Raw genomic sequence first — 23,732 nt, 5'->3', positions numbered from 1 at the left:
AACAGAGGTGAAATTGAAGGTTAAAATAATGGTTTAAGGTATATATGTACTGGAAGATGAATTGTAGTGAACATTTAGTTTTAATGCTTTAAGAAGGCCTAGGCTTGCTCTTGTGAAGCTTATTTATGTAGTGGAGAAAGTAAGGTTAGGCCTAAGAGTTACTTCCAGAAAACCTCTTTTGTGGCTCAGATGTAAGCAACATCTGTGTTTCTTTAAGCCCAACTCTGCAAGTAAAATCACTACCTTCCCCCCTACATGGGACATGATATCAAGGGGTGAAAGCCTCCCTGGCAATGTGGGACATGAATCCCAGGGTTGAGCCTGGCCCTGGCACTTTGGGATCAACAATGTCTTCCTGTCCAAAAGGAGGGAAAAAATGTAACAAACTAAGGTATCAGTGGCTGAGAGAGTTCAAATAGAGTCTAGAGGTTATTCTGGAGGCTACTCATACACAAGATTCAACTAGATATTGCTTTTTACCATGGTTTGTAAGCTGCCATAATGCAACATACCAGAAATGGAATGGCTTATGAAAAGGGAATTTATTGCAAGTTAACAATTCTAAGGCCATGAAAATATCCAAACTAAGGTATACAGGGAAAGACACCTTGATTCAAGAAAGACCCATGGGTCCAGAACACTCTGTCAGCTGAAAAGGCACATGGCAGCATATACTAGCTTTTCCCTCTCATTTCTTAAGGCTTCCCCAGGGGCATTTTCCTTCTCTATCTCCAAAGGTCTCTAGCTGTGTGGGTTCTGCTGGCTATTTCCAAATGTTCCAAAATAGTTCTGTTGGCTCTTTCCAAAATGGTTTCCAAGATAGCTGTTTCTAAAATAGAGTAAAATTTTGACTCCAGTAAGCAACTCCACCATGAATGGGTGGAGACACATCTCCATGGAAACCAATTACTCAAAAGTTACCACCCACAATTGGGTGGGTCCATCTCCATAGAAACAATAAAAAAGATCCCACCAAGCAATACCGAATGAGGATTAAAGAAAATGGCTTTTCAGGGGTACATGACAGTTTCAAACCAGCACACATTGTTTGCCAAACCCCAACCAAAGCCATTCCTGTCAACCCTAAAGAACACCTAGGGCTCTATCTGAGATTCTGCAAAGATTCCATGCACTATGATTACTTTCCAAAAACCTACCACCTCCTTGTGGGTTCCTAGGCCAGATAAGTCCTGAAACCCAGGGGGGCCAGCCTCTCCAGACCATCAACTAGTTTCATCCCCCTATCCCATATCATCAACAGCCCTTTCCAACATGAAGAAGTTAGAATGCACATAGCTCAAATATGCCTAAAGATTGGGAGAAGAATTAAATGAGAGGGTAGAATTATAACACAGAAGACAGAATTTGACAAATGAGTATGACTGCTGAACGATTATATTGATAGTTTTTTTAGTCTCCAGTGTCTTGGAGCAGCTAGAAGGAAAAGCCTAAAACTGTGGAACTGTAACCCATACCAAACTCTGATATCTGTTTTATAACTACTTGTTACAATGTACTTTGAAATTTATTCCTTTTTTGTATATATGTTCTATTTCACAATAAAAAATGTTAAAAAATAAAAAAGCCTAGGAATGTGGGGTGCTATAGTCAAATATAACAAACACCCCTGACTTACAGGCCCAGAGACCTAGGTTCTAATTGTGGTTCTCCTCTAACTAGCTGTGGGACTTCTCTAGAAGTGGAGGAGCTCCAGTCTCCTCTTCTTTAAATTAAGGAAATTGGGCTTAATGACTTCTATATTCTATGGTGATGCATAAAACAGGCTTATAATGAAGCACGTACTCATCTGTTTAGAACATGATAGCAGCACTTTATATGCTGACCTAGTATGATCTATTTTAAGAGTACTTCATAAAGGGGAATTTGCCAGTGTAAGTAACATCATGTTGTCTTTAAGGGCTTAACCTGGGTATATCTTGCTTCCACAACCAGATTTTAAATCCTTAGTGGTCAGGAACTTTTACATCCATTGTACCAAGCACAGCCCGAGATACCAAATTAGATTTTAAATGTGTTTCTTGATAAATTGACTAAGCGTCCTGAGTTACAAGTGTTTAATATTACATGGCTGGTGGCAGGGGTCAGTGGCCTCTTGTCTTCATTATCACAAATTAATGAGCCCACCTGGCAGTGCTGTGTGGGATGTAAAACAGGCTTACCCCTGTTGAAAGGAGCCATCAGCTTTCATGTAGACGGGCAGAGAAAACATGAGAAACTTCGGCCATGTTTCCCACCTTCAATGCATATAGCCCAGGAGCCAGCTCTCTTTTTCTGTAAAGGGCCAGATAGTAAATAGGGTAAATAGGCTGGGTAAGCCAGCCTGTCTCTCTCTTGCAACTACTCATCTCTGCCATAGACAACATGTAAATAAATGGGCATGGCTGCATGCCAATTAAACTTTATTCACAGACATGGAAATTTGAATTTCATATAATTGTCACATATCACAAAATATTCTTCTTCTTTTGAGTTTTTTCAACCATCAAAAGTGTACAAGTCATTTTTTAGCACATGGGCCATACAAAAACAGGCAAGGGCCAGATTTAGCCAGTGGGCCATAGTTTGCTGGCTGTGTTTGGATGGAATGGGGCATCCAAGAATCCATGACCTCCTTCCAAGTAGCCAGGACAGGCTTCCTAAAGGATGTGAGTGAGTGATGCTTTAGAGTTATCAAGCACTGTGATTAGGGGTAGTAGCTTTTTGGGTCATCAAGAATCCCTACCATTAGCCCTATTTTCAATGGCGGAATGAGGTTCTATAGCATATTATTAGAAAGCAGTAAAAATTGAAAGTCAACCCTCAGCCTTTAAGCCAAAAGTCTTCTTCTCCAAGACGTGGAGACTCTGTGTTGCTAACAGTCATTTAAATGAAGAAAACGGCTTTAAATCGAGGCTTCCCCAGTTTCCACCTTCCAGGAGTGGTGATCGTAGGGACAAGATCTGCTCTATTGCTCTCTGGGCATATAAAGGCATAAACTGTCGCCATGTTTCTCAAGGCAGCCTCTAAATGTTTCTACCTTCAGAACTGCTCTGCATCCTCTAAGGTGTTTTTGTCACAGGTTCATGTAAACAAGTTACCTTCGAATTGTTTTTAAAAAGGGGGTGGGGAGGGACTATGCTTGGTGGGAACCACTTCTTCAGCTCTCCCCAGTAATTCTTCTGGGCTTGACGTGTTAGAGAAACAAGAAGAGTTTGAGCCAGAGATCTCTTGAGAGAAGGCTGACGAGATGGTATACAGAGGGATTTCGAGGCAGTGGGAAGGAGTGGCGTGTTGGGCAGGGAATGGGGTCGTCTGGAGTAGCTGGAGAATCTTAACCCCCTTTCTAGATCTAAAAGGAAGACATCCAGGGCAGACTCAAAGGACCAGTTGAGTACACAGTTTTAATAGTAGTTATTTATTTACTCAAAAGTATTTGTTGAGGACCGAGAATAAAAATGAACCTTCCTCTTAAACTCATACTCCTGTGACCCAGGGTGGATCTGTCTTCTTAATTACCAGGATGCCACTGAGAACCTCCAAAGCTTATGCTTCTTTAGACCCTTTTGTGTCTAGTATGGAACCATGCAAAAGTAGGCACTTAGGATGTACTTTGTATCGTTAGATGTGTTTGTTGTCATTTGAGGAGGAGGGCAGTACTTTGCTTTATTTGAAGATGTACTGAATTGTTAATAAGAATGATGGGCTGGGTTGGAGTTCACAGGAAAAACCTGTGAAAACTGGACCATTGCCCTCTAGTGACCTCTACAGTTCCTTGGGGCTGAATGGACATGGTGCCCAGAGAGGCAGGCTGGCATCCACCGAGCCCCACGTGCTGGCGAGAGGGGTTCCAGGCATCTGTGGGAGATGGAAAAAAATGCTTACAACATAGATTGTAAAGAAAGACACAAAACTGTGTGCCCTTGACTCTGTACAAAGAACAGAGGATGAATTGGAAGGAAATGTATTAAAACATTACATATAAGACTTATGAATGAATTTTCTTCTTTTTTTTTTTGTTTTATCATTCCCTATGTCTGAATTCTTACAAGGATCACATTGCACTTTCATAATACATTTTTTTTAACCAAGAAAGTCCTACAAAAACTCCACCTTCCTTGCTGATGTCTTTGCTGACTTAAAGCAACCTATTTCAATTGGTTTTTAAGATACCCCCTAGGAATGTGAGGTGCTATAGTCAAATATAACAAACACCCCTGACTTACAGGCCCAGAGACCTAGGTTCTAATTTTCAAATGTTCCAAAATAGTTCTGTTGGCTCGTGGTGCTGAGCTTACAGACTATGTTTCTTCTTCCTTTCTTCCCTCTCTCCCTTCCTTCTTTCCTTTCATTTTGCTTGTTTGTTTTCTCTTTTGATAGTTTTTGCTTGTTTGATTAATTTTGGAGGGGTCATGTTTAGTTGAACACTATTCATAGCGGGGACAAATTCAAAAGCATTGAATTTGAATAAATGTGTGAGTTTGAACCCTGAGTCTTCTGTCAGCTGTGTGACTTTGGGCAAATCACTCCACAAGCCTCAGTTTTCTGATCTGTAAAATGGGGGTAAGAATGTCTACCTTCAATGTTGTAATGGTGAAATAAAATAATATCTGTGAGCTTCTTTATGAAATGTTAGAATTTCTAGTCAAAGAGTAAATATACTGCTAGCATGACTGCTGTTTATTGTTTATGTTCATAAGGGAGCCAAGAGGTCTTTGTTGAAAGCTCAACTGGTTGGCCTTCTAGCAGACGGTCATTCTCCCTCAGGATAAACAATAATAACCTTTTATTTAAATAGTGCTTCTGATATTTCAAAGTGCATCTGAAGCACCTCATGTGGCTGCTCATCACACCATACCATACCATCACATACCATCACATACCATCACATACCATAGCTAGTAAGGTCTGTTTCACAGATGAAGAAAGGGGAGCCATTGAAGTCTCATGATTTAAAACCTGGACTCAAGAACCAGATGGCCTTCGTTCAAACCCCGGCTCTGCCATTTGCTAGCTGTGTGATCTTGGGCAAGGTATCTAACTTCGTTGTGCCTCAGTTTCTTCATCTATAAAACCAGGATGAAAGTAGCAGTCCTTACCTCCTAGTCCTGTTAAAAGAATTCAAAGTTAATTCTTGAAAAGTATTGAGAACAGTGCCAGTCACAGAGTGAGTGGCATATATGTTTTTGTTAAATAAATTTAAAAGAAAAATGAGAAGAAATGGAGACAGCATGCTCAGGCAAAAATAGCTAATTATGGAAGCGGGAGCAGAATGCCAGGCTCCCAGTTTCCGTCCAGGCCCCCTCCTTATCTTGTGCTCTTATACCCCATGGTGACACCTCCCTGGCATGGCCAGGATCAACCTCCTGGGCCACTGGACCCAGTCACCTACAGAGTTGAGTCACCATCTCGCCATTTATAAAACCTTTCATGAAAGCTTATTTAATATAATATTGTTAAGTTTCTATAATTAGACGCAACGACTCTTTTGCTATGGTTGCGTTTTTGAACTTTAATGATGCCTCATTTGTAAAACAAACAAAAAAGATAATGCATTTTATTAAGATTGTTCATAAAGTCTATTTTTACTCACAATCGATGCCTCTCCCATGTCTGTTGGTGCAACCTGGAAGTCACCTGCAGACCCGGGTTTCTGCCCTTTCTTTGACTGAGGCCATCTCTGGCCAAGAGAAGGCTCAGGGCACATGGAAGTTTCCTGGAATTAACATCTGAAGAGAAAATCCTCCACCAGCAAGGGATGGCAGTTGGCGAATAAATACCCCAGCCTGTCTGTGCTTCCTGGGTTCACCTCCCAAATAAAATACTTGCACCTAAATCCATATTTCAGGGTCTATTTGGGGGTGAATGCAAACTGAGACAATTTATGACCCAGAATCTGTTATATTTTCCACCCAAGAGCTGGGGTGATTTTTCTCCATCTTTGTGATTTTCTTCCCCATTCTCTTTTAATCTCTGCTATGTGGTGAAGTATATGCAGCCCATGTCTAACAACAAGTTACAAACAAGATTTATAAATGTTCTTCAACCTTTTTGGCTCATAAATTGCTGAGAAAGTCTAACAAGTTATAAATATATGTTCTTTCTTCCATGACATTTTTGAGGGATTGCCCACAAACAACTTGTGCCAGGATGTTTGCACACCTACTAAAATTTAACTGGGTTACTGCTTTCCCTTTTCATCCTAAACATACCCACTGGCAACTGTAAAACTTCCTCCTGCTTATACCCCTTCTGAGGGGCTCCTTGACAGGATTAGCATTGAGCTTTAGCATTAGCTCATCCTGCTGAAGCTCATTTTTAGTCCAGTGGTCAACAGTTGCTCGATTCCTTTTGTCAAAGCACCACAAGATGTCCAACAATCAATTGCATCTACCTTACCATTTAACCCTAAACTTCTACATCCCTTATATCCCAGAGTGAGTGCCTTGACTTCTGCAATCTTCCCCATGTCAATGGCTCCTTCACTAGCCTCATTCCAGCCTGCAGCCTTTAGTCCTTCCTTGATGCCATTTTTCCACCCAGGTTCCAATATCTTGCTTAGATGTCCCCTTTAGGGCCCTGAGTTTGCAGAGTATGTTGGATAGCTCAGACCTTACACTAGACCTCAGCTGCAGGGAACTTCAGGGTGCTCATATAGTGGAGAAAAGGGTAGGGGATTCAGTGTACCAAACTCCAGAGAGTAAAGGAAAGGAAAGGAACTCTGCCTGCCTAGGAGCACGTTCTTTCCAGCATGGCTGGAGCAGGTGGGGAGCACACATTCTGATGATTTCCTGGCTTTTCTGCCTTAATTCTGACACTGGGAAGCCCATGTTGCCTGATCTTCTGCAGGACCATCCCAACGGCTGGTGTAGGCTTAGGGGACACAGGCTGAAATCCTGTCTCCGATGCTTAGCTCAGGTAGCCTTGGGGGAAATTAGCCTCTCTGGACCTCAGTTTCTTCACTTGTAAAAGAGCAATAAGACTGTTATGAGGATAAGAAGTAATAATGGAATCAAAGCTCCTGGCAGAGCTGCCTGGTCTATAGTAAGTATTCCAGTAAGCTTTGGCTTCCTCGATTGACACCACCCCGGTACAGTGTGATCCGATTCTTCTGCAATCAGTGCAAGAGGGAAACTCCCACAGGCTAGTAAATATGTAGCTTGCAGCTCCTCACTCCCAAATGTCTCCTCTCCCTGCGGCAGGAATGAAAAAAATTCCTTGCTTGGGAAATGGAGTCTTGCTTGCATAATCATCCATAAGATTTTACATACAGGAAGGCGACTACATGGACTTCAAATCTGTAAAAGGTGTTTGGGGAGCAATATGGGAATTTGACTGTGGATTTGGTATTAAGGAATTGTTAAGTTTATTAGGTGTGATAATGGCATTGGGGTTATGTAGAAAAGGGTCCTAGGTCTTAGGAAATATACACTGAAATACTTAGAGGTGAGGGGTCAAGATGTTTGCTCGCAGGGACACAGTGGCATCTACGGGAAAAGGACACCATGGAGGGAAAATTGCAACTCCCAAAGGACTTTATTTAGGGATTGTCCTGCTTGGATCCACGATGTGTTTCTTGGTCTCTCTGAAAGGGATGAAAAAAATACAAAGAAAAGTATGACTACACTTTGTAACATGGATCACGCCCAGCTGACTTGACCTGAGTTTAGAGCTCACCTCCTCCCGAGGCCATAAAGTCTCCAAGGTAGCCCCTTAGAACTCCCCACTAACCCCACAAACGTTTCCACTTTTCTGGAAAGTGTCCTCTGGAGCTACAGGCTACAAAGTGGGTTGTACACACCCAGGAAGGGTACAATCTGATCTAATGGGTCAGGTTAGAAGAAAATATTAAAACCTTTATCTATATTGAATTTTATATGGGAGATTCAGACTTTACTAACACATAGTATCCAAACCGAGGCGCAGCTGAGGCTCCCTTCCCACATGTGGCTCAGGTGGCAGGAATGGGCTCCCTACCCCGCAGAGGGCTCAGCAATGGCGCCAGAACCCTTCCCTGCACCTGCAGCATGTAGTGGGGCACTGCAGACCGCTCCGTGTGTGTGTGTGTGTGCACGCGCGCATGTGTGGGCACCAGTGACCTGGTTCTACTTAAATTCATCTCCCCAAATGGAAAGGTGTCTTCAAAATATTCCCGCCCAAACAAAAAGGAGCAGAAAAAAAAATCCATAGATGGTAGATGATATTAAAATTGTAAGCCCAAGAGAACAATATGAACAGAACAGAGAGGACACTTCGCTTGTCCTGGTGTAGGTGCCAATCAGATCCGGCACAGTCAATCACATTAGGGTTATCATTATACTCAAGGTTGTCTGAGTGCCAAAGAGTCTTGTTGTTACTAAGCTAGAATAAAATATTTAAAATAGTTATTTTAGCTTTAGTTCATCTTTCTAAAATTCTACATTTTAGTGCATATTTTCTCCCCAACTTCTTTATGAATTCCTACCTAAGTTCAACAATCTCTCTCCTCTTTCTTTCTATCTGTATCTATCTACCTATCTACTTCTCTTTCTTTCTGTATATGAATATACATGACAAAACAAAATATATACATATTTTTGGAACTATACGTGTCCAACTTTGGAAAATAAATTGTAAATATCCTGACCTTTCACCCCTAAGTATTTCGGTATATATTTCCTAAGATCTAGAACGCTGTTCTACGTAACTTCAATGCCAATATCACACCTAATAAAGTTAACAATTCCTTAATATCATCTAATATCTAATCCATAATCAATTTTCCCCATTGTCCCCCAAAATGACTTGTATAGCTTTTTAAAAAAATCCAGAATCAAATCAAGGCATATGTATTGCACCATGAGGCACGTGATCTGAGAATTTTCCACTCTCGGTGCCACTAAGTTTGATCAGGGCCTTTCATGGACCTTTCTTCCACAAAAAATATTTAGATTCATATTTTATGACTGTGTTGGTATAAAGACAAATATACCAACAAGAGGGTTATATTCATTATTTCTTCTGCTTTTAAGAAATTTTTAAAAACGTCTTTCTGGGCCCTTAAAGTATCATGGGCTCTTGGTCCTGGGTGTACTCTGCCAATGAAGCAGTGAAGCCCCGAGTTGGATCGCTTGATTAAAGGGTGACCTCCGTATCTCCTCATCGTAAGCGTACAGTTTCCCCTTTGCAATTAAGTACTCAGCTGTGGGGAGACACTTTGAAACTGTATGAATATCCTCTTCCCCCCAAGCCTCTCACCTAATAGTTTTCTCATCTTTGCCTGAATTAGTCATTACAGTGAGGGTAGCGAATGGAGATTTTTCTACTTCTATTATTTCTTCTACATTTATTAGCTCGCATTTTTCTTTTTCCTCTGATCTTTCTCCCTCTTAATTCCTTTAAGAATTAATATGGATTTTTGGATTATTTTCAATTCAGTGAGCTATCCATTGCCACCATTACCATTTTAATGCTCAAATTTTCTTAAATTTAACAAGGAAGACCCTTCACCATAACTTCTGCATTCTTTGATATGACCCCATTATTCTTTAAGCATTTCCTTTCTTTCTGACACATGAGATGTCCCAGATTCACCTTGGGCATTTCCTGCTCCAGACATAGGATCAACTATTTTTCCAAGGAGCCTTGTTTTCTTTTAGTAGATAATAAATTTAGGGTATTTAAAAAATTGTACCTTATATATTAGTACATTATAGTACATGTATATGAAGTATATATTTAAATATCCATATGATATGCTCAGTTTCTTTTTGCTGAGTAGGGTGCCCTCAGTAAAGGGAGACTACCACTTGGTCCAACGTGTACTCTAGGGATGACAGAGAAGCAATGAGGGGTGTCTTTGTCTTGGATTTGAGGCTGAGGGGCAGCTGCTTGGCCCATTTTGCTTGTTAACTTTTCCAAGCTTAACCTGGATACACGTTTGTCCTTGTTCAAGATGTTGCATACACCAAACCCTGGCCAGGGTAACAAGGGCTACAGTAGTGTGAACTCTCCAAGCTCCCATTCAGGTCTGCAGCCATGTGCTGCTACTGTCTGTTCCTACCCCCATGCCCTAGAAGCATGCATTCTGCCAGGCAACTTCATCCTTTACCAAGACAATTATTACTTTCCTGGTTAAAGTCCTGCCTATGATTCCTAAAGAAAAGGAGTTAGTGTACTTCCCTAAGAGCCCCCACTCTCCTCCATCTACCCAACCCCTTTTCCCTCTTCCTCCTGGAAAACAGAGTACACAGATAAATGTGCTGGGAAATGTCCCATCTACATATAACAGTAGTGTTGTTAGAAGGCATAGAACTTTTGATCCTTTTCTTACTGAGCATATGGGCTTATTTGCCTGATGCACACAGAAGTCAATGCAGTGACACCAGGATTTTGAGAAAAGAGAGTTTTTATTGCAAGGCAGCCAGGCAAGGAGACAGGAGAACAAGGCAGCTCAAATCTGTCTCCCAGAGTCTAAAGAGGGTAGGGTTTTTATGGGATTTAAACAAAGGGTGGTGGAGGTAGTGACATTATTTAAGTTGGCATATATTGATTGGGTATGTTCCAGTTATAGGTAATAGGTAGTGGGCAAGTGCAAGCTGGAGAAGCCCTTGAAAACTAATAAAAGCCAGCTGGGGTAAGTGCAAAGTGACCCTAAATGAAGGGCAAGCCTCTGGCTACAACAGTGTTGTAAATCGCTCAGTTAACAAAAGATAACCAGCTATAATAACCAGTAAAGGGATGGAGATAAGTGAAACCAATGATCTGTAAAGAAGGGCAAGCATCTGGTTACAACAGTGTTGTAAATCGCTCAGTTAACATAAGATAACAAGCTATAATAGCAAGTAAAGGAATGGAAATAGGCTAAAATTACAACTACAATTGCAAGTAAAAGGAATAAGCTAAAATAACAACTATGATTACAAGTAAAACCTCTGTAGTCAGCGTTTACGCTCTCTTCTCCCCATCCCTTCTGTCCTCTTCTCTTTCCTTCCTTCTCCTCCTCTGCCCTGAAGCCTCATCTCCTCTCCTTCAATTTCTTTTCTTTTCTTTTTCTCCTCCCCTTCCCCCACCCCTCACACCTCTCCAGTGGCTCCACTGTCATCCTTCCAGTCCCCTGGGCTCCTCAGCCTGTAAAATTAGGCCATTCTTTCCTTAATTGTCCCCTTGTTGGAGCTCCTCACTGACTTATATCCCAGGGCCACACACTCAGCCCCCTGAGCTATATAGCACACAGGTATAGACAGAAATCTGTTCCTGCCCCCAGTCGCTGCTCTCTTTCCTCTCCTAGTGAGCTGGGGTAGGGCTTGGCACCCCAATGCCTTGCCTCTCCCCATTAAGCCAAAAGCAAATTCCAAGATATTTTTCTTCCTTCTCTACAGCCTTTCTAGCTTCCATGGCTTCTCTGAATCATAAAGATATTTTAAGAAGTTGATGCTCACAGCACAAATCAAGAATGATCAAGAAAAGGGGCCCTAGGTTAGAGGAACCCCAGAGTCAGCAATCAACTTGAAGACCCCCCAAACATTGGTACCCCCTATATCCCATAGACTGCCCAAAGTTCTGGAATCTCCTAGTTCTCCTTCCCTTCTACCAAAGGAACCCCTTTTGACCCTTCCTCACCTTCTCAACCAGAATATGACATTCTTCCACTTCTCCCATCTTCACTTCTCGATGTTGTCAATACTATTCGGAATTACCATAATGATTCCTTACCTCTTTATAGCTTCCCTCAAAGCCTAGGCCAAGAGGTAGAGGTTCCCCGTGGAGGTGGGGGGTGGGGGGAGTAGTGAGGTGAAATGTGAGTCCGATGTGTTCAGTCCTCAGCAGAGCCTACTACCTCAGCTACTAAAGATGTGGAGCATGTCAGGTCCAGTACCTATATGGATCTTTTCCGGTTACTTTGTTAGCATATGCTCACCAGCTCATCGAGAAAGTCTTGTCTCCTGTTCAGGGATGAGAATACTGAGGTGCAAAGAGTCCATGATTTGGCCAAAATCAAGATCTCATTGGTGGAGTCCTATCAGGAACCTGATTTTTCTACCCTCAAGTCCACTTTAGAACCCAGAGAAAACAAGAGTATATTAAGATGGGGTAAAAAGAGGTATCAGCGTTATTTAGCCTGGACAGGAGGACAGAAAAAAATGGCTGTAATCTGTCACATATTTGAATGGTAGGATGGATACTGAGGACCAGCAAGCCTCCATTTGCAGAGTAATAGCTCAAAGTTATTTGCCCTAAGTTGTAGTCATCTTACAAGGCAGCTAAGAATCACCTCATATTTCTTCAGAAAACTTCCTGGTGTTATTCTCAGGAGAAAATAAAGCTGATGTTTAATAGTTTTGTCAAATCTTATTAGGGGGGAATCTAATTTAAATGCAGACAATGTGTCAGTTACCCTAGAGACCACTGGGTTCATTTCACCTCAGTTCTCTCCACGTAGTGTGCATTTGAATCGGATTTGGAGGTTTAAATATATTGTTGTTGGGCAATTCCTACAGACTGCAGTAGGTAATTATGGACAAATAAGGGCTGAAATGCTGGATCTTTGAAAATAAACAAACTGCCCATATTTGAATAAAAGGCGTACCTTTTTGTGGGCAAAGGTCTCCAACCCTGAGTGTGGAAGCCAGCTGCTTCTACTTGCCAAGAATCTCCTTGACACATTAATCTTGTTACAGAGAACGTTTTTGTGACCTTTCCAATGTTTGCATAAGAAAAATGAAGCACAGATGTTTTCAGAAATGGAAAGCAATTGTCTTAAAGCCCCATATTATCATAGGTGTGAATTAATTTGTCAGCCTATGAAAGAATGCTTTTTACCGATCAAGTGTGTAAAAGTGAATCTGCTCTCTCCTTTGCGAGAAGTTGGATAAAAGAGATATGTCTGCAAGGTCATATATCATTAGTCGATTAATTAGCAAGTATTTGCTGAGTCCCTATTTTGAAACAAGTGGTACACAGAACAGGGCACTGGGACATTTTCAGAGTACAGAAAGAAGAAGAGAAGAGGACATAAACCCCTGCCCTCAGGAAAGTGATGAGAAAGTCAGGTAGAAAATACACACCCATGGAAAATCAGCAAGCAAATTAAGATAATGCACGGCAAGCATAAAATGAGAAGAGTTGAAAATCTTGTCATAGAAGTCAGACAAGTAGGGAGAAAGAACAGGAATTGTCAAGGCTGACATTTTTCCCGAAAGCTTTGCCAAGATGATACTTAAGCTGGAACCTGGGAAGGATGAGCTTCAGATGAATGGAGACTCTGGGACTGGGCCCGAAGAAAGAAGGGAGGCAGGAAAGTAATAGAGAATTTAAGAACGGTGTGTAGATTAGAAAGTCTCAAGTCCAATTGAAAGTTGAAAGTTCATCCTTTCGGAGGGCAGCAAGTGAGGCATGATCTATGCGAAATAAGCCTGGAAATAAATTTGGTGATAACATTAAACAGCCATTATGTCTAACATTTTAGTTGAGGCTCTTTTCGTTGGCAAAGAACAGAAACCATTCAAACTAATCCAAGGGAAAATGGGATGGGAATATTGTAAGATTCTCACAGGAGAGCTCTTGGACATTCAAAAGTAGTTCATGGACCAGAAACCAAGGGCCCTCTGTGTGACATAGGGCCACCCCACCCCAACTTCTCCTCATATGTCTGTCTTATTCTTCCTCTCTCTTTCTCAATCCACCTACTGTGCTTATTGATCTTGTTCATGGTTCCACATAGCTGTCCTGACTTCTTCCGCAACATCAAAATCTTTCATTTCTAGCATCTATCACTGACTAACTACACCCTCTCTCTTTTTCAGTGTAAATGCTGATCTTCGGTAGCTGACTAGGCAGTTCATTAGCTGGTTTTGATCAGGTATCCAACCCAGACCAACCAGCCATCATTCCTAAACAGGAGCAACCCCTTGGTGTCTCCCAGAATTGGGAGCTCTGGGCAAGGCAGTCTAAACCAGAAGAGAAAAAAGACTTGTATTTTCCATGCTGTATAGAACCATTAGACTTCCAGGAAACATTTGGTACTTCTGGTGTGTTTCTTTGTCTCTAGAAAGGATTTACCCAGAGCTTTCTTCTATAAGAGCTATGGTATCTTGAAAGGAGTCAGTACTAAATTGAATGTCAACTCTACCACCTCTTAAACTTCAATTTCCCACTTGTAGAATGACAATAATAGAGCCTACCCATCAGGGTTGTCTGGAACATAAATGAGAGATAATGTAGATGACATTGTCTGCTTAGCACAAGCAAGAGCTTGGTAAATGGGGTTTCTTTCATTTCGTTGATACGTTAAGAATATTCCATAATAGAATGTTATTTGCAAGGCATGTTTACTTATTTTATAATTGCACAAGTAATATATGAATATATCTGAATGTTTTAAAACAAATCTCAGTTTCACTGGCCAGTATTTTAGTGTATAATCTTTAGTAGACCAAGTCTTTTAAAACATACACAGATACCATGATCACACCCAAAACATTAAAGAAAAACTCCTCGATATCGCGAATAATGCATCTGTGCTCAATGTTCCTCAATGGTCTAAAAAGTATCTTTTTATGGGTGGTGTATTTGAATCAAAATCCAAAAGAGGTCCATACATTCCATTTGGTTGATATGTCTTCCACATTTCAGTCTGTCTGTATCCCTTTTCTCAGCTTTTTCTGGGCCATGGATCTGTCCAAAAAAAAAAAAATGGGGCCCTCATTCCTGTAGAATTTTCCAATTCAAGATTTGGTTGATTGTATCCTCATGACATTGTTCAACAAATTCTTCTATCCCTGTATTTCCTGAGCTAGAGGTCTAATTAGATTTCAATTTGAATTATTTTTCTCACAAAACTAGAAAAGAAATGTTTTTATCTTCTCTTTTACATTTGAAAAGTTGTGAATTTGAAATAGTACCTCAATAGTTACCATGGCAGTTTGCACCTACGAGTACAATACTACAAAGAAAGGAGGAGGAAAGCTGTTCCATCTGGTTTCTGATTCATGCATGGGTGAATCACTTTTACTGAGAAAGTTAATGGCACTTAAGACTGCTCTCTCTCAGAAAATACAGCTACAAGTCATTTCCACCCTTTTAGCTCCAATCAATTGACTGGAGATATATTTAGTCATATATATCTTTGGTTGAAGATGTTCACATACCTTTAATTAAAGATATCAATTCCTTGCCTACCTTCTAAGTTAAGAATAAAATGGTTTGAAATGATGAGTGAATAAAGAAGACACCAGAAGAAATCTTCCTTTGAAATGTTTATGTTTTTTATAATTGTGTAGAATGAACTAATACTGATTATAGATGGTGACACAATCTTTGGTACACTGACGAGAATAATGCAGTATTGTTCTTGACTGTTGAGTTTTGGGGGTGCCCAAAATAACATCCTTGTCTTCCCTACCTAACAACCTTGGAACAGAGAGAGAGTTTTTTTTTAAATCAGGCAGACAGTGATAAAAATCATTGCTTTTATGATTGGTAAAGCTGTTTGGAGAATGAGACTTAGGTACCCAGACACGAGAAGCTTGCAGACACACTTGTCTCCCATATTAAATGTACTGTTCTCCTAATTGGGGGCACTTGAACAACAACTGGCCTCCCTGAGTCCAGTGCACATACCAGGCTCTTTTTCCCCAACTTGCTCCTTAATAACTCACTCCCTCTTCCCTGGAGGGAGGAGGAAAGTGAGTGAGGAGGAGGGCGTGGCCAAGAATGGTAACTCAATGGAGGTCTCTCAACATGAATATGTGAGGAGCAGGAAATAAGTATTTCCCTATTGCTAATGTCCCTGATAGAGTATCATAGGCCTTGCAAGCTATATTCATGGTTTTCTCAGGCTCCCCATTGTAACCCATCCAATGACTGAGCCAGGTAGTAGCCGAGGTCACGCTTTTCTTAGGGTGGTCCCCAGCCAATACCTAAACAAGATGTTGGTACAAGGGTCTGGCCATTTCTACCCAAGACACAACTTCTCCACTGGGCACTCTTTACCCCTGAGCTTCCCACTGGATCTCAGTTTGCCAGAACTGAGGTGTTTCCCAGGATGCACAGCTTCCAGTGTTAGAATTGTGAAAATTCTGGGCAAACCAGGACATTTGGTTATCCTAGCTCATGGAGACCTTGATAGGTCTGCATTAAGACCTGAAAGCTACCTCAACCTTATCCTGCCTCCTTCCCTTTTCTTTCACAGATATAACTCCCCAATAGCCCTTTTGCATCCTTGACTCTCTCTCAGTGTTCACCTCCCATAGCACCCAGCCCAAGATAGGAGCACAAACAGCACACAGACCAGGAAGGACCTAAATACTGCCATAGAAGATGAGGCTGGAGTAGGAGGGAAAGGGGAAGATGAATTTGATGATTGCGGGAAGGCTCCTAGGCATAACTCTTTCAGTGGGCCATTTGTTCTGCCTCCTTTGAAAAGTGAAAAAGGTATATTTAAAATACCCAATGACTTAAGGCTCCCTGAGCTGTAATTGAATACTGAAAAATGAAGGCTTTGCCAACAAAAAAAGACCTCCTTGTCCCTTGTCCCTGGGTCCTTCTTTGGGCAGCAAAATGCTTTGTGAGTAATTTCTATGATTTAAGACGAATGAAAGGAACCTCAGCTTTTCTGAGAAAGAGTCTTAAAATCAAGAGAGAATTTAGGCAGAATATCACTGCTGGAGAAGGGTAGGCCTCCAGTGGCACAGGAACTAGGGTGAAGCAAGCCAGGTGCCTGGAGAGTGAAATTTAAGGAGGGACTCACTTTTAGGTCCATGCCAGCTCAGTGTCAGCACTTGCACAGAACAGAGGGTGAGTAGCTCCTTAAATTATTGCCAGGGAGATTTATACCCTTGGGAGTCATGTTCCAGGTAGGGGGAAGGCAGTGAGCTCACTTGCTGCATTGGCTTAGAGAGAGAGGCCACATCTGAGAAACAAAAGAAGTTCTCTGGGGGTGAGTCTTAGGCATAATTTTAAGTAAGCATAGCCTATCCTTTGCAGGGGTAAGTTTCATAGGGGCAAACCCTAAGATGGAGGGCTCGGCCTATTGATTTGGTTGTCTCCACTGCTTGCGAGAATATCAGAAATTTTCCAGATGGGAAAGTTGAACATTTCCTCCTTTCTTCCCAGTGCCCCAAGGGGACCTTGCAAATGCTTCATTTGCTGCCCGAATTACTCTTGGATATATGGGGCATCATATTAACCTGGACAAATGAACAAAATCTCATACCCAATTCAAGATACCATGTACTTATGATGTTCAACTAAACTGACCATGCAAATTAGATTAGGAAATGCACTACCCCAAATACAAATTTTGCACCAAATAAACATCTCTCCTTTTGGTCTCATTTAGAAGTTGAAGTTTTAAAATATGAACGATATCATCCTTTACCCTGTGTTCTAGTTTGCTAGCTGCCGGAATGCAACACACCAGAGATGGATTGGCTTATAATAAAAGTGGATTTATTTTGTTAGTTCTTCAGAGGAAAGGCAGCTAACTTTCCACTGAGGTTCTTTCTTACGTGGGGAAGGCACAGGATGGTCTCTGCTGGCCTTCTCTCCAGGCCCCTGGATTCCAACAACTTTCCCCGGGGTGACTTCTTTCTGCATCTCCAAAGGCCTGGGCTGAGCTGCAAGTGCCGAGATGAGGTATGCCGAGCTGCTTAGCTGTGCTACATTGCACTCTCTCATTTAAGCACCAGCCAATTAAGTCAAACATCACTCATTGCAGCAGACACGCCTCCTAGCCGACTGCAGATGTAATTAGCAACAGATGAGGTTCACATACCATTGGCTTATGTCCACAGCAACAAGACTAGGTATGCTCACCTGGCCAAGTTGACAACTGAATCTAACTAACACACCCTGTATTCTGATTTTTACCTTAGTTCTATCTTGATCAGCTTCATTCATATGTCTACTCTAAGTCAGATCTCTTTTTCAACTTTTTAAACAGTTCCTATATGGGGTAATGCTGACTTTCATAACTTCAGAGCTCTAATTCTGAGTCTCAGGTGTCAGCTCCTTAAGTTTTGCACCCCAGGCACCTGCCATACCTCACCCTAGTCCTTGGGCATCTTACTTGAAAGTCTCCTCTTTCCCACCCCAGGTACAAAGCCATCGTCAGACCAATGGATATCCAAGCATCTCATGCCCTGATGAAGATCTGCCTCAAAGCCGCCCTGATCTGGGTCATCTCTATGCTGCTGGCCATCCCAGAGGCCGTGTTTTCTGACCTGCATCCCTTCCACGAGGAAAGCACCAACAAGACCTTCATTAGCTGTGCCCCATATCCACACTCCAATGAACTGCACCCCAAAATCCACTCCACGGCCTCCTTCCTGGTCTTCTACATCATTCCACTGTCCATCATCTCTGTGTACTACTACTTCATTGCCAGAAATCTCATCCAGAGCGCCTACAATCTGCCCGTAGAAGGGAACATACATGTCAAGAAGCAGGTAAGTGTTAAGGATTGGTTCATTCCTTCTTTGGGGATCTGGCCTCTTGCATTTCTTTGCGGCCCCACTGACAAGGACAGCATCTAAATGGCTCTGTTGCCTGATTCTGCAATTAGAGGAGGTAGGTTATCTGGGGCTAGTTGTTAAATCAAAACTCTTAGCAGCTATTGAAGCCAAAAAATTCAGGTTTTCTTTCTCATTTTGCTCTCAGGTTCAACACCTCAATAGTGAAGGTTTGAGAATCTGAGAGATTTGAAGTGTGGATTTCTTTCTGAGAAAAATCTGGGGAAAAAACAAACAAGTGTTCTGGCTCCTAAGGATGTGACTTCCTTAAACCCCAATCATATTGTTTGGATAGCTCATGGAGATAAAACATAGTGGGCAGGAAAATGAGGCTGGTTGAAGAAAAAGAAGTAGTGAGATTCAGATAGACTCATGCTGATTTGGATTCAAAGCCAGGCTTTGTGATTTTCTTGCTGGCCCTCTTTGAGCCTCGATTCTCTTATCCATAATATAGGGTAATGATCCCCATGTTGAAAGGCTGTTGGAGGATTATAAGAGAGAGTGTATGTAAAGAGTAGAGTACCAGCATGCAGGATGCCCTCTGGACATGTTAGACTCCCTCTCCTACCCACCCCCCAAGTTCCACCCCCCCACCCCCCGCATACTCATCCTCCATAATTTCATCTCTGAGGTGGGATGGTGGAAACCAGGGTCTCTGGCTTTCTCCCTTTTGTTGGTTTCCCTGGCCTTCCAGCTCAGATGCAGATCATGTGGTGTTTATGATGGAAAAGCAGAAAGACCCCCTACCCCACTAAAAGGAATAGCTTACTCAGTGGAAGGCCTCGCTCTGTAAAGTTCACCCCAGTTGTGGGGAAAGAGTGGCCATTCTCAGTGAAGCATTTCCCAACATGAAAGCCCTCTCATTGGTGAACATCCATTGCACCCCGAGTTCTTTCATGGGAAACATGTTCCCCCCTGTGGTGGCAGAGAGTTGAGAGCAAAAAGGGATGCTAAGCTGCTTCATCTGAGAACCTTCTGGTATAGTAAGATAGAGAAGACCTATCTAGAAATAACCTGAGATTTAAAAATGAATAATAGCAGGGACTTATCTTGCTTCGACCAATGGGGAAGAACAAAGCTAGCTGTTGCTTTGAGTATCAGAGGGAGTAAGAAATTATTAACTGTGGAGCAAAGAAAGACATGAAGTCGCCTGGCTGATAAACTGCACCTGTGTTCTCCCGAGGAAAAAGAGGGCACTTCCTAGAATTTCACTGTGCAATCCACTCAAGCATGTAATCAACTTTGTTTATAGATCTGGTCTCAGAGGTGTGTTCTAACTGAATTCTACCTCGTGGGTTTCTGCTTCCTGGCTCTTCTGTCTCTGAGTACCTGATTCTTTTCTTTTTTGGTTTCTGTTGTCTTCTCTGATTCTCTCTTGTCCTCTCCTATTGGACTCTTTTCCTGTGGCTGTATGAGCCCGTCTTTCTATTTGCCTAATTCTGTTTCCCTGTCTCTTTCTCTGTCTGAATCCTTGTCTCTCTGTGTCCCTCTGATACCATCCCTTGGTCCCTCTGTCTCTCTCTGTGACTCTCTTCTTAGATGGAATCCAGGAAGCGACTTGCCAAAACAGTGCTGGTGTTCGTGGGCCTCTTTGCCTTCTGCTGGCTCCCCAACCATGTCATCTACCTATACCGCTCCTACCACTACTCCCAGGTGGACACCTCCATGCTCCACTTTGTCACCAGCATCTGCGCCCGCCTTCTGGCCTTCACCAACTCCTGCGTGAACCCCTTTGCCCTCTACCTGCTGAGCAAGAGTTTCAGGAAACAGTTCAACACCCAGCTCCTCTGCTGCCGACCTGGCCTGCTGTCCCGCTCTGCCAGCACAGGCAGAAGCACCACCTGCATGACCTCATTCAAGAACACCAACCCCTCTGTGGCCACGTTCAGCCTCATCAATGGCAACATCTGTCATGAGGGGTATGTCTAGTCTGACCATTGGCCCTGCCCCCTGGGGACCCCTGGCTTTGCCTTGATGCTGGCAGGGATGTTCACATCTGTTGTTGTCTCTGTACCTAATAAAGACCTTTAGGTGTGGGCAAAGGGGGTGGGGTGGGCAAACAGATCACTGTTATGTTTCAAAGGCGCCATCAAGGCTTACATGTACCATTTCAACCTGTGAATGCTTCTCCTGATACAGGGAAAACATTTCCTTTTATAGAAATGGGAACAAATAAAGAGTCATTATTTTAAGCATCAAGTCTAGATATACAGGCATGGCCAATTAAATCATGGAAAGTATGTGAACCACCAGATTTATGGAGAAGAGAAATCATATTTTGAATAAGCACTTTGTAAAAGACTTCACCTTGCCATTTCTTTAAGCAAAACTAGTGCTTTTAAAATATAATACATAAACCAAGGAACAAATTTTATTTATACTGTTAACATGAAAAGTCAACTCCATGCAAGAACCCCATGTATGAGGATCAGTCACTTAATTGAAACCATTGAAAACCAGTTGAATAAAAAGTAAACCACGAACACTGATTTTTTTTTCAAAACAAAAAAAAGATGTTACTGAGGACATTGGAGAAACACTCAGTACTTAATTTTAAGACTTAAACACAACTGAACACATAACGACACAGATCAAGGTTAATGTGTGGCTGTGAAGTATAATACTGCACACACTGAATTCTACCTCAATGGAGGTAGGTCCATTTGCCATTACCAAAGTTTAATCATCCATGGTGTGATTCTACCATGGAAGAGAAATCCTTTTAGGAAAAAAAATTGGCCATGCTATCAATTCACCCAATATTTTTAAGTGTATATAGTATTGCGTTTATTCTTGGGATACTGGTTTTCAGCCAGATGTGTTAACTTAGATTTTGATCATTCTTACCTGTGCTTCATGGAAGCAGTATCTTCAATACATGAGAAGGCAGGATTCATATTTGATTGAAATTAGAAATATGCTTATACTTAATGTTAACTCTGCATAAAGTTTGTGGGAGGCAATTTTTTTTAATTTTTATTATTTTTTAAATGTATTTATTAATTAAGAAAATTAACAAACCAAATAAAACATTAACATATATAATCAGTAATTCACAACATCATCACCAAGCTGCACACTCACCACCTCCCAGAACATTTGCACCAATTCAGAAAAAGAAACAAAAAGACAACAGAAAAAGAAATAAAACAAACACAGAAAAGAAAAAAAAAGATTATACCATACCCCCCACCCCCCACCCTAATTGATCACCAGCATTTCAAACCAAATTCATTCCAGCATTTATTCCCCCTCTTATTCACTTCTACTCCATAAGTTCTACTCGTCTGTTCACACGGCAGACAAAAGGAGCATCAGACACAAGGCCCTCACAACCACACAGTCACACTGTGAAAGTTATATCATTATTCAATCATCCTCAAGAAACATGCCCACTAGAACACAGCTCCACACCTCCAGGCAGTTCCCTCCAGCCTCTCCACTACATCCCAAATAACAAGATGATATCTACTCAATGCACAAGAACAACCTCCAGGACAACCCCTTGACTCCGCCCGGAATCTCCCAGCCACCGACGCCCCGCCTCACCCCACTCTTCTCCCTTTCGGTCAAGAAGGCTCTCTCAATCCCCTGATGCTAAGTCTCAGCCCATTCTAGGGTTTTTCTCAATTCCTTGATGCTGAGTCCCAGCCCACTCCAGAATCCCTGTCCCACACTGCCAGGAAGTTCCACACCCCCGGGAACCATGCCTGTGGGAGGCAATTTTTAAACATCGCTTTTAAAAATTTCAGTAATATGAACTTCTGTCTGAATATGTATGAGAAAATTTCAGGGTGCTTAACATTAGGAACTGATAGAAAATGAGACACACATACATTTTATTTCTACTGCAGAGGAGGATTTATGAAAAAACCCATGTGCAGGGACAGACTAGACCAAAATATTTATCTAAATGAGTAAAGTTGGCTCTAAGCAGTTTGACTACCTTAGTTTAGAAACCCTGAATCTAGTTTTCCTTGACTTGAGGACAGACCAATTCTGACCAATTGCAAACATTACAACCCACCATCTTAGTTAACTAGGGCTGCCGTTAACAAATTACCACAAACCTAGTGGCTTTAACCTCTAGAAATGTGCTGTCCCACAGTTCTGAAGGTCAAACATCTGGAGTGAAGGTGTCAGCAAGGTCATGCTCTATGGAAGGAGAACCCTTCCTTTCCTTTGCCAGCCTCTGACAGTTGCCAGCAATCCTTGGAGTTCTTTCACTTGTAGCTGCATCACTTGTCTCTGCCTCCTTCATCACATGGCCTTCTTTCTTCTTAGGACACCAGTCATATAGGATGAAAGGCCCACCCTATTCCAGTGTGACCCCATCTTAACTAAGTCCATCTGCAGTGACCCTATTTCCAAACAAGGCCTCATCCTGAGAGACTAGGCATCAGAACTTCAACATAGCTTTTGTGGGGACACAAGTTAGTACATAACACCCACTTTTAAATAAATCCAAATTCTGAAAATGCACCTTAGTGTGTATTCCTTACATCCTAAGATAATTTTTTCAGGTTTTCTGTATCCAGGTGTGTGTTTGTGTGTGTGTGTGTCAACTCTCTTTACCACATGGCACACATGAAAAAATTTTTGCTTTTTGATCCAAAGAAGTGTTTGGTTTAAAGACCATTTCAAATTTTAGATGTGGCATATCATTTGAATTTCTATAATTAGGCAAATTATAAAATGTCCACAGAGCTTTAAGAGTTAGGTCCAAGGTAGTTGTGAAGACTTGTGTTCACAGCTGTGTAAGCTGTAGTGAAGCCTCTTCCTCTTATATACTGTACATGCCTGCTTTCCTGCTAGCCCGTAATTATGTAGCACAGTTAAAAAAATAAGACAGATGGTGTAGGTGAAGTACCAAGATTTCTAACCTCACATTCCAACTCTGTCTCTAGCTGTATGACCTTAGCTATCCATTTCCTCTCTCTCTGGGCCATTTTTTTCCTCTCTAGGATGAGAGAACAGTGCTAAAGTCCCCTCTACCTCTAAAATTCTCCAAGTCTCTTCATTGTTTCGAACTCTGTCTCTAAAACATTTGTGTAGCAGGGTTGCCTCACTTCTGCTATGCTTGCAACAACAGTTCTTTGGAAATCCCTTCAACTCCCATTCTATGCACAGGTGCATGATAGCGGTATAAAAGGAAACGACTATTCTATGGCCTCCAGGGCTCCATGGAATCATTTGTATGAATGGTGTTCCATTAACTTGTTATGTTTGGAGATTAAAGTTGCA

General features: G+C 41.8%; 1 protein-coding gene across 1 annotated transcript in view; it reads left to right on the top strand.

Moving 5' to 3' along the window:
- The window catches only part of GRPR (gastrin releasing peptide receptor), a 40,435-nt gene extending 18,481 nt beyond the window's left edge, over nt 1–21,954 (top strand). The window contains exons 2-3 of the mRNA XM_077144848.1: nt 18,074–18,425; nt 20,028–21,954. Coding sequence (XP_077000963.1) covers nt 18,074–18,425; nt 20,028–20,417 — 742 coding nt within the window. The 3' untranslated portion in view covers nt 20,418–21,954. The remainder of the gene's footprint in view (nt 1–18,073; nt 18,426–20,027) is intronic.
- Nucleotides 21,955–23,732: the final 1,778 nt, after the last annotated feature.

Source organism: Tamandua tetradactyla, chromosome X (assembly GCF_023851605.1).
Source record: "Tamandua tetradactyla isolate mTamTet1 chromosome X, mTamTet1.pri, whole genome shotgun sequence".
NCBI classification, from domain to species: Eukaryota; Metazoa; Chordata; class Mammalia; order Pilosa; family Myrmecophagidae; genus Tamandua; species Tamandua tetradactyla.
Note: the sequence above shows the minus strand (reverse complement) of the source record. Positions and strands in the feature narration are given on the sequence as shown.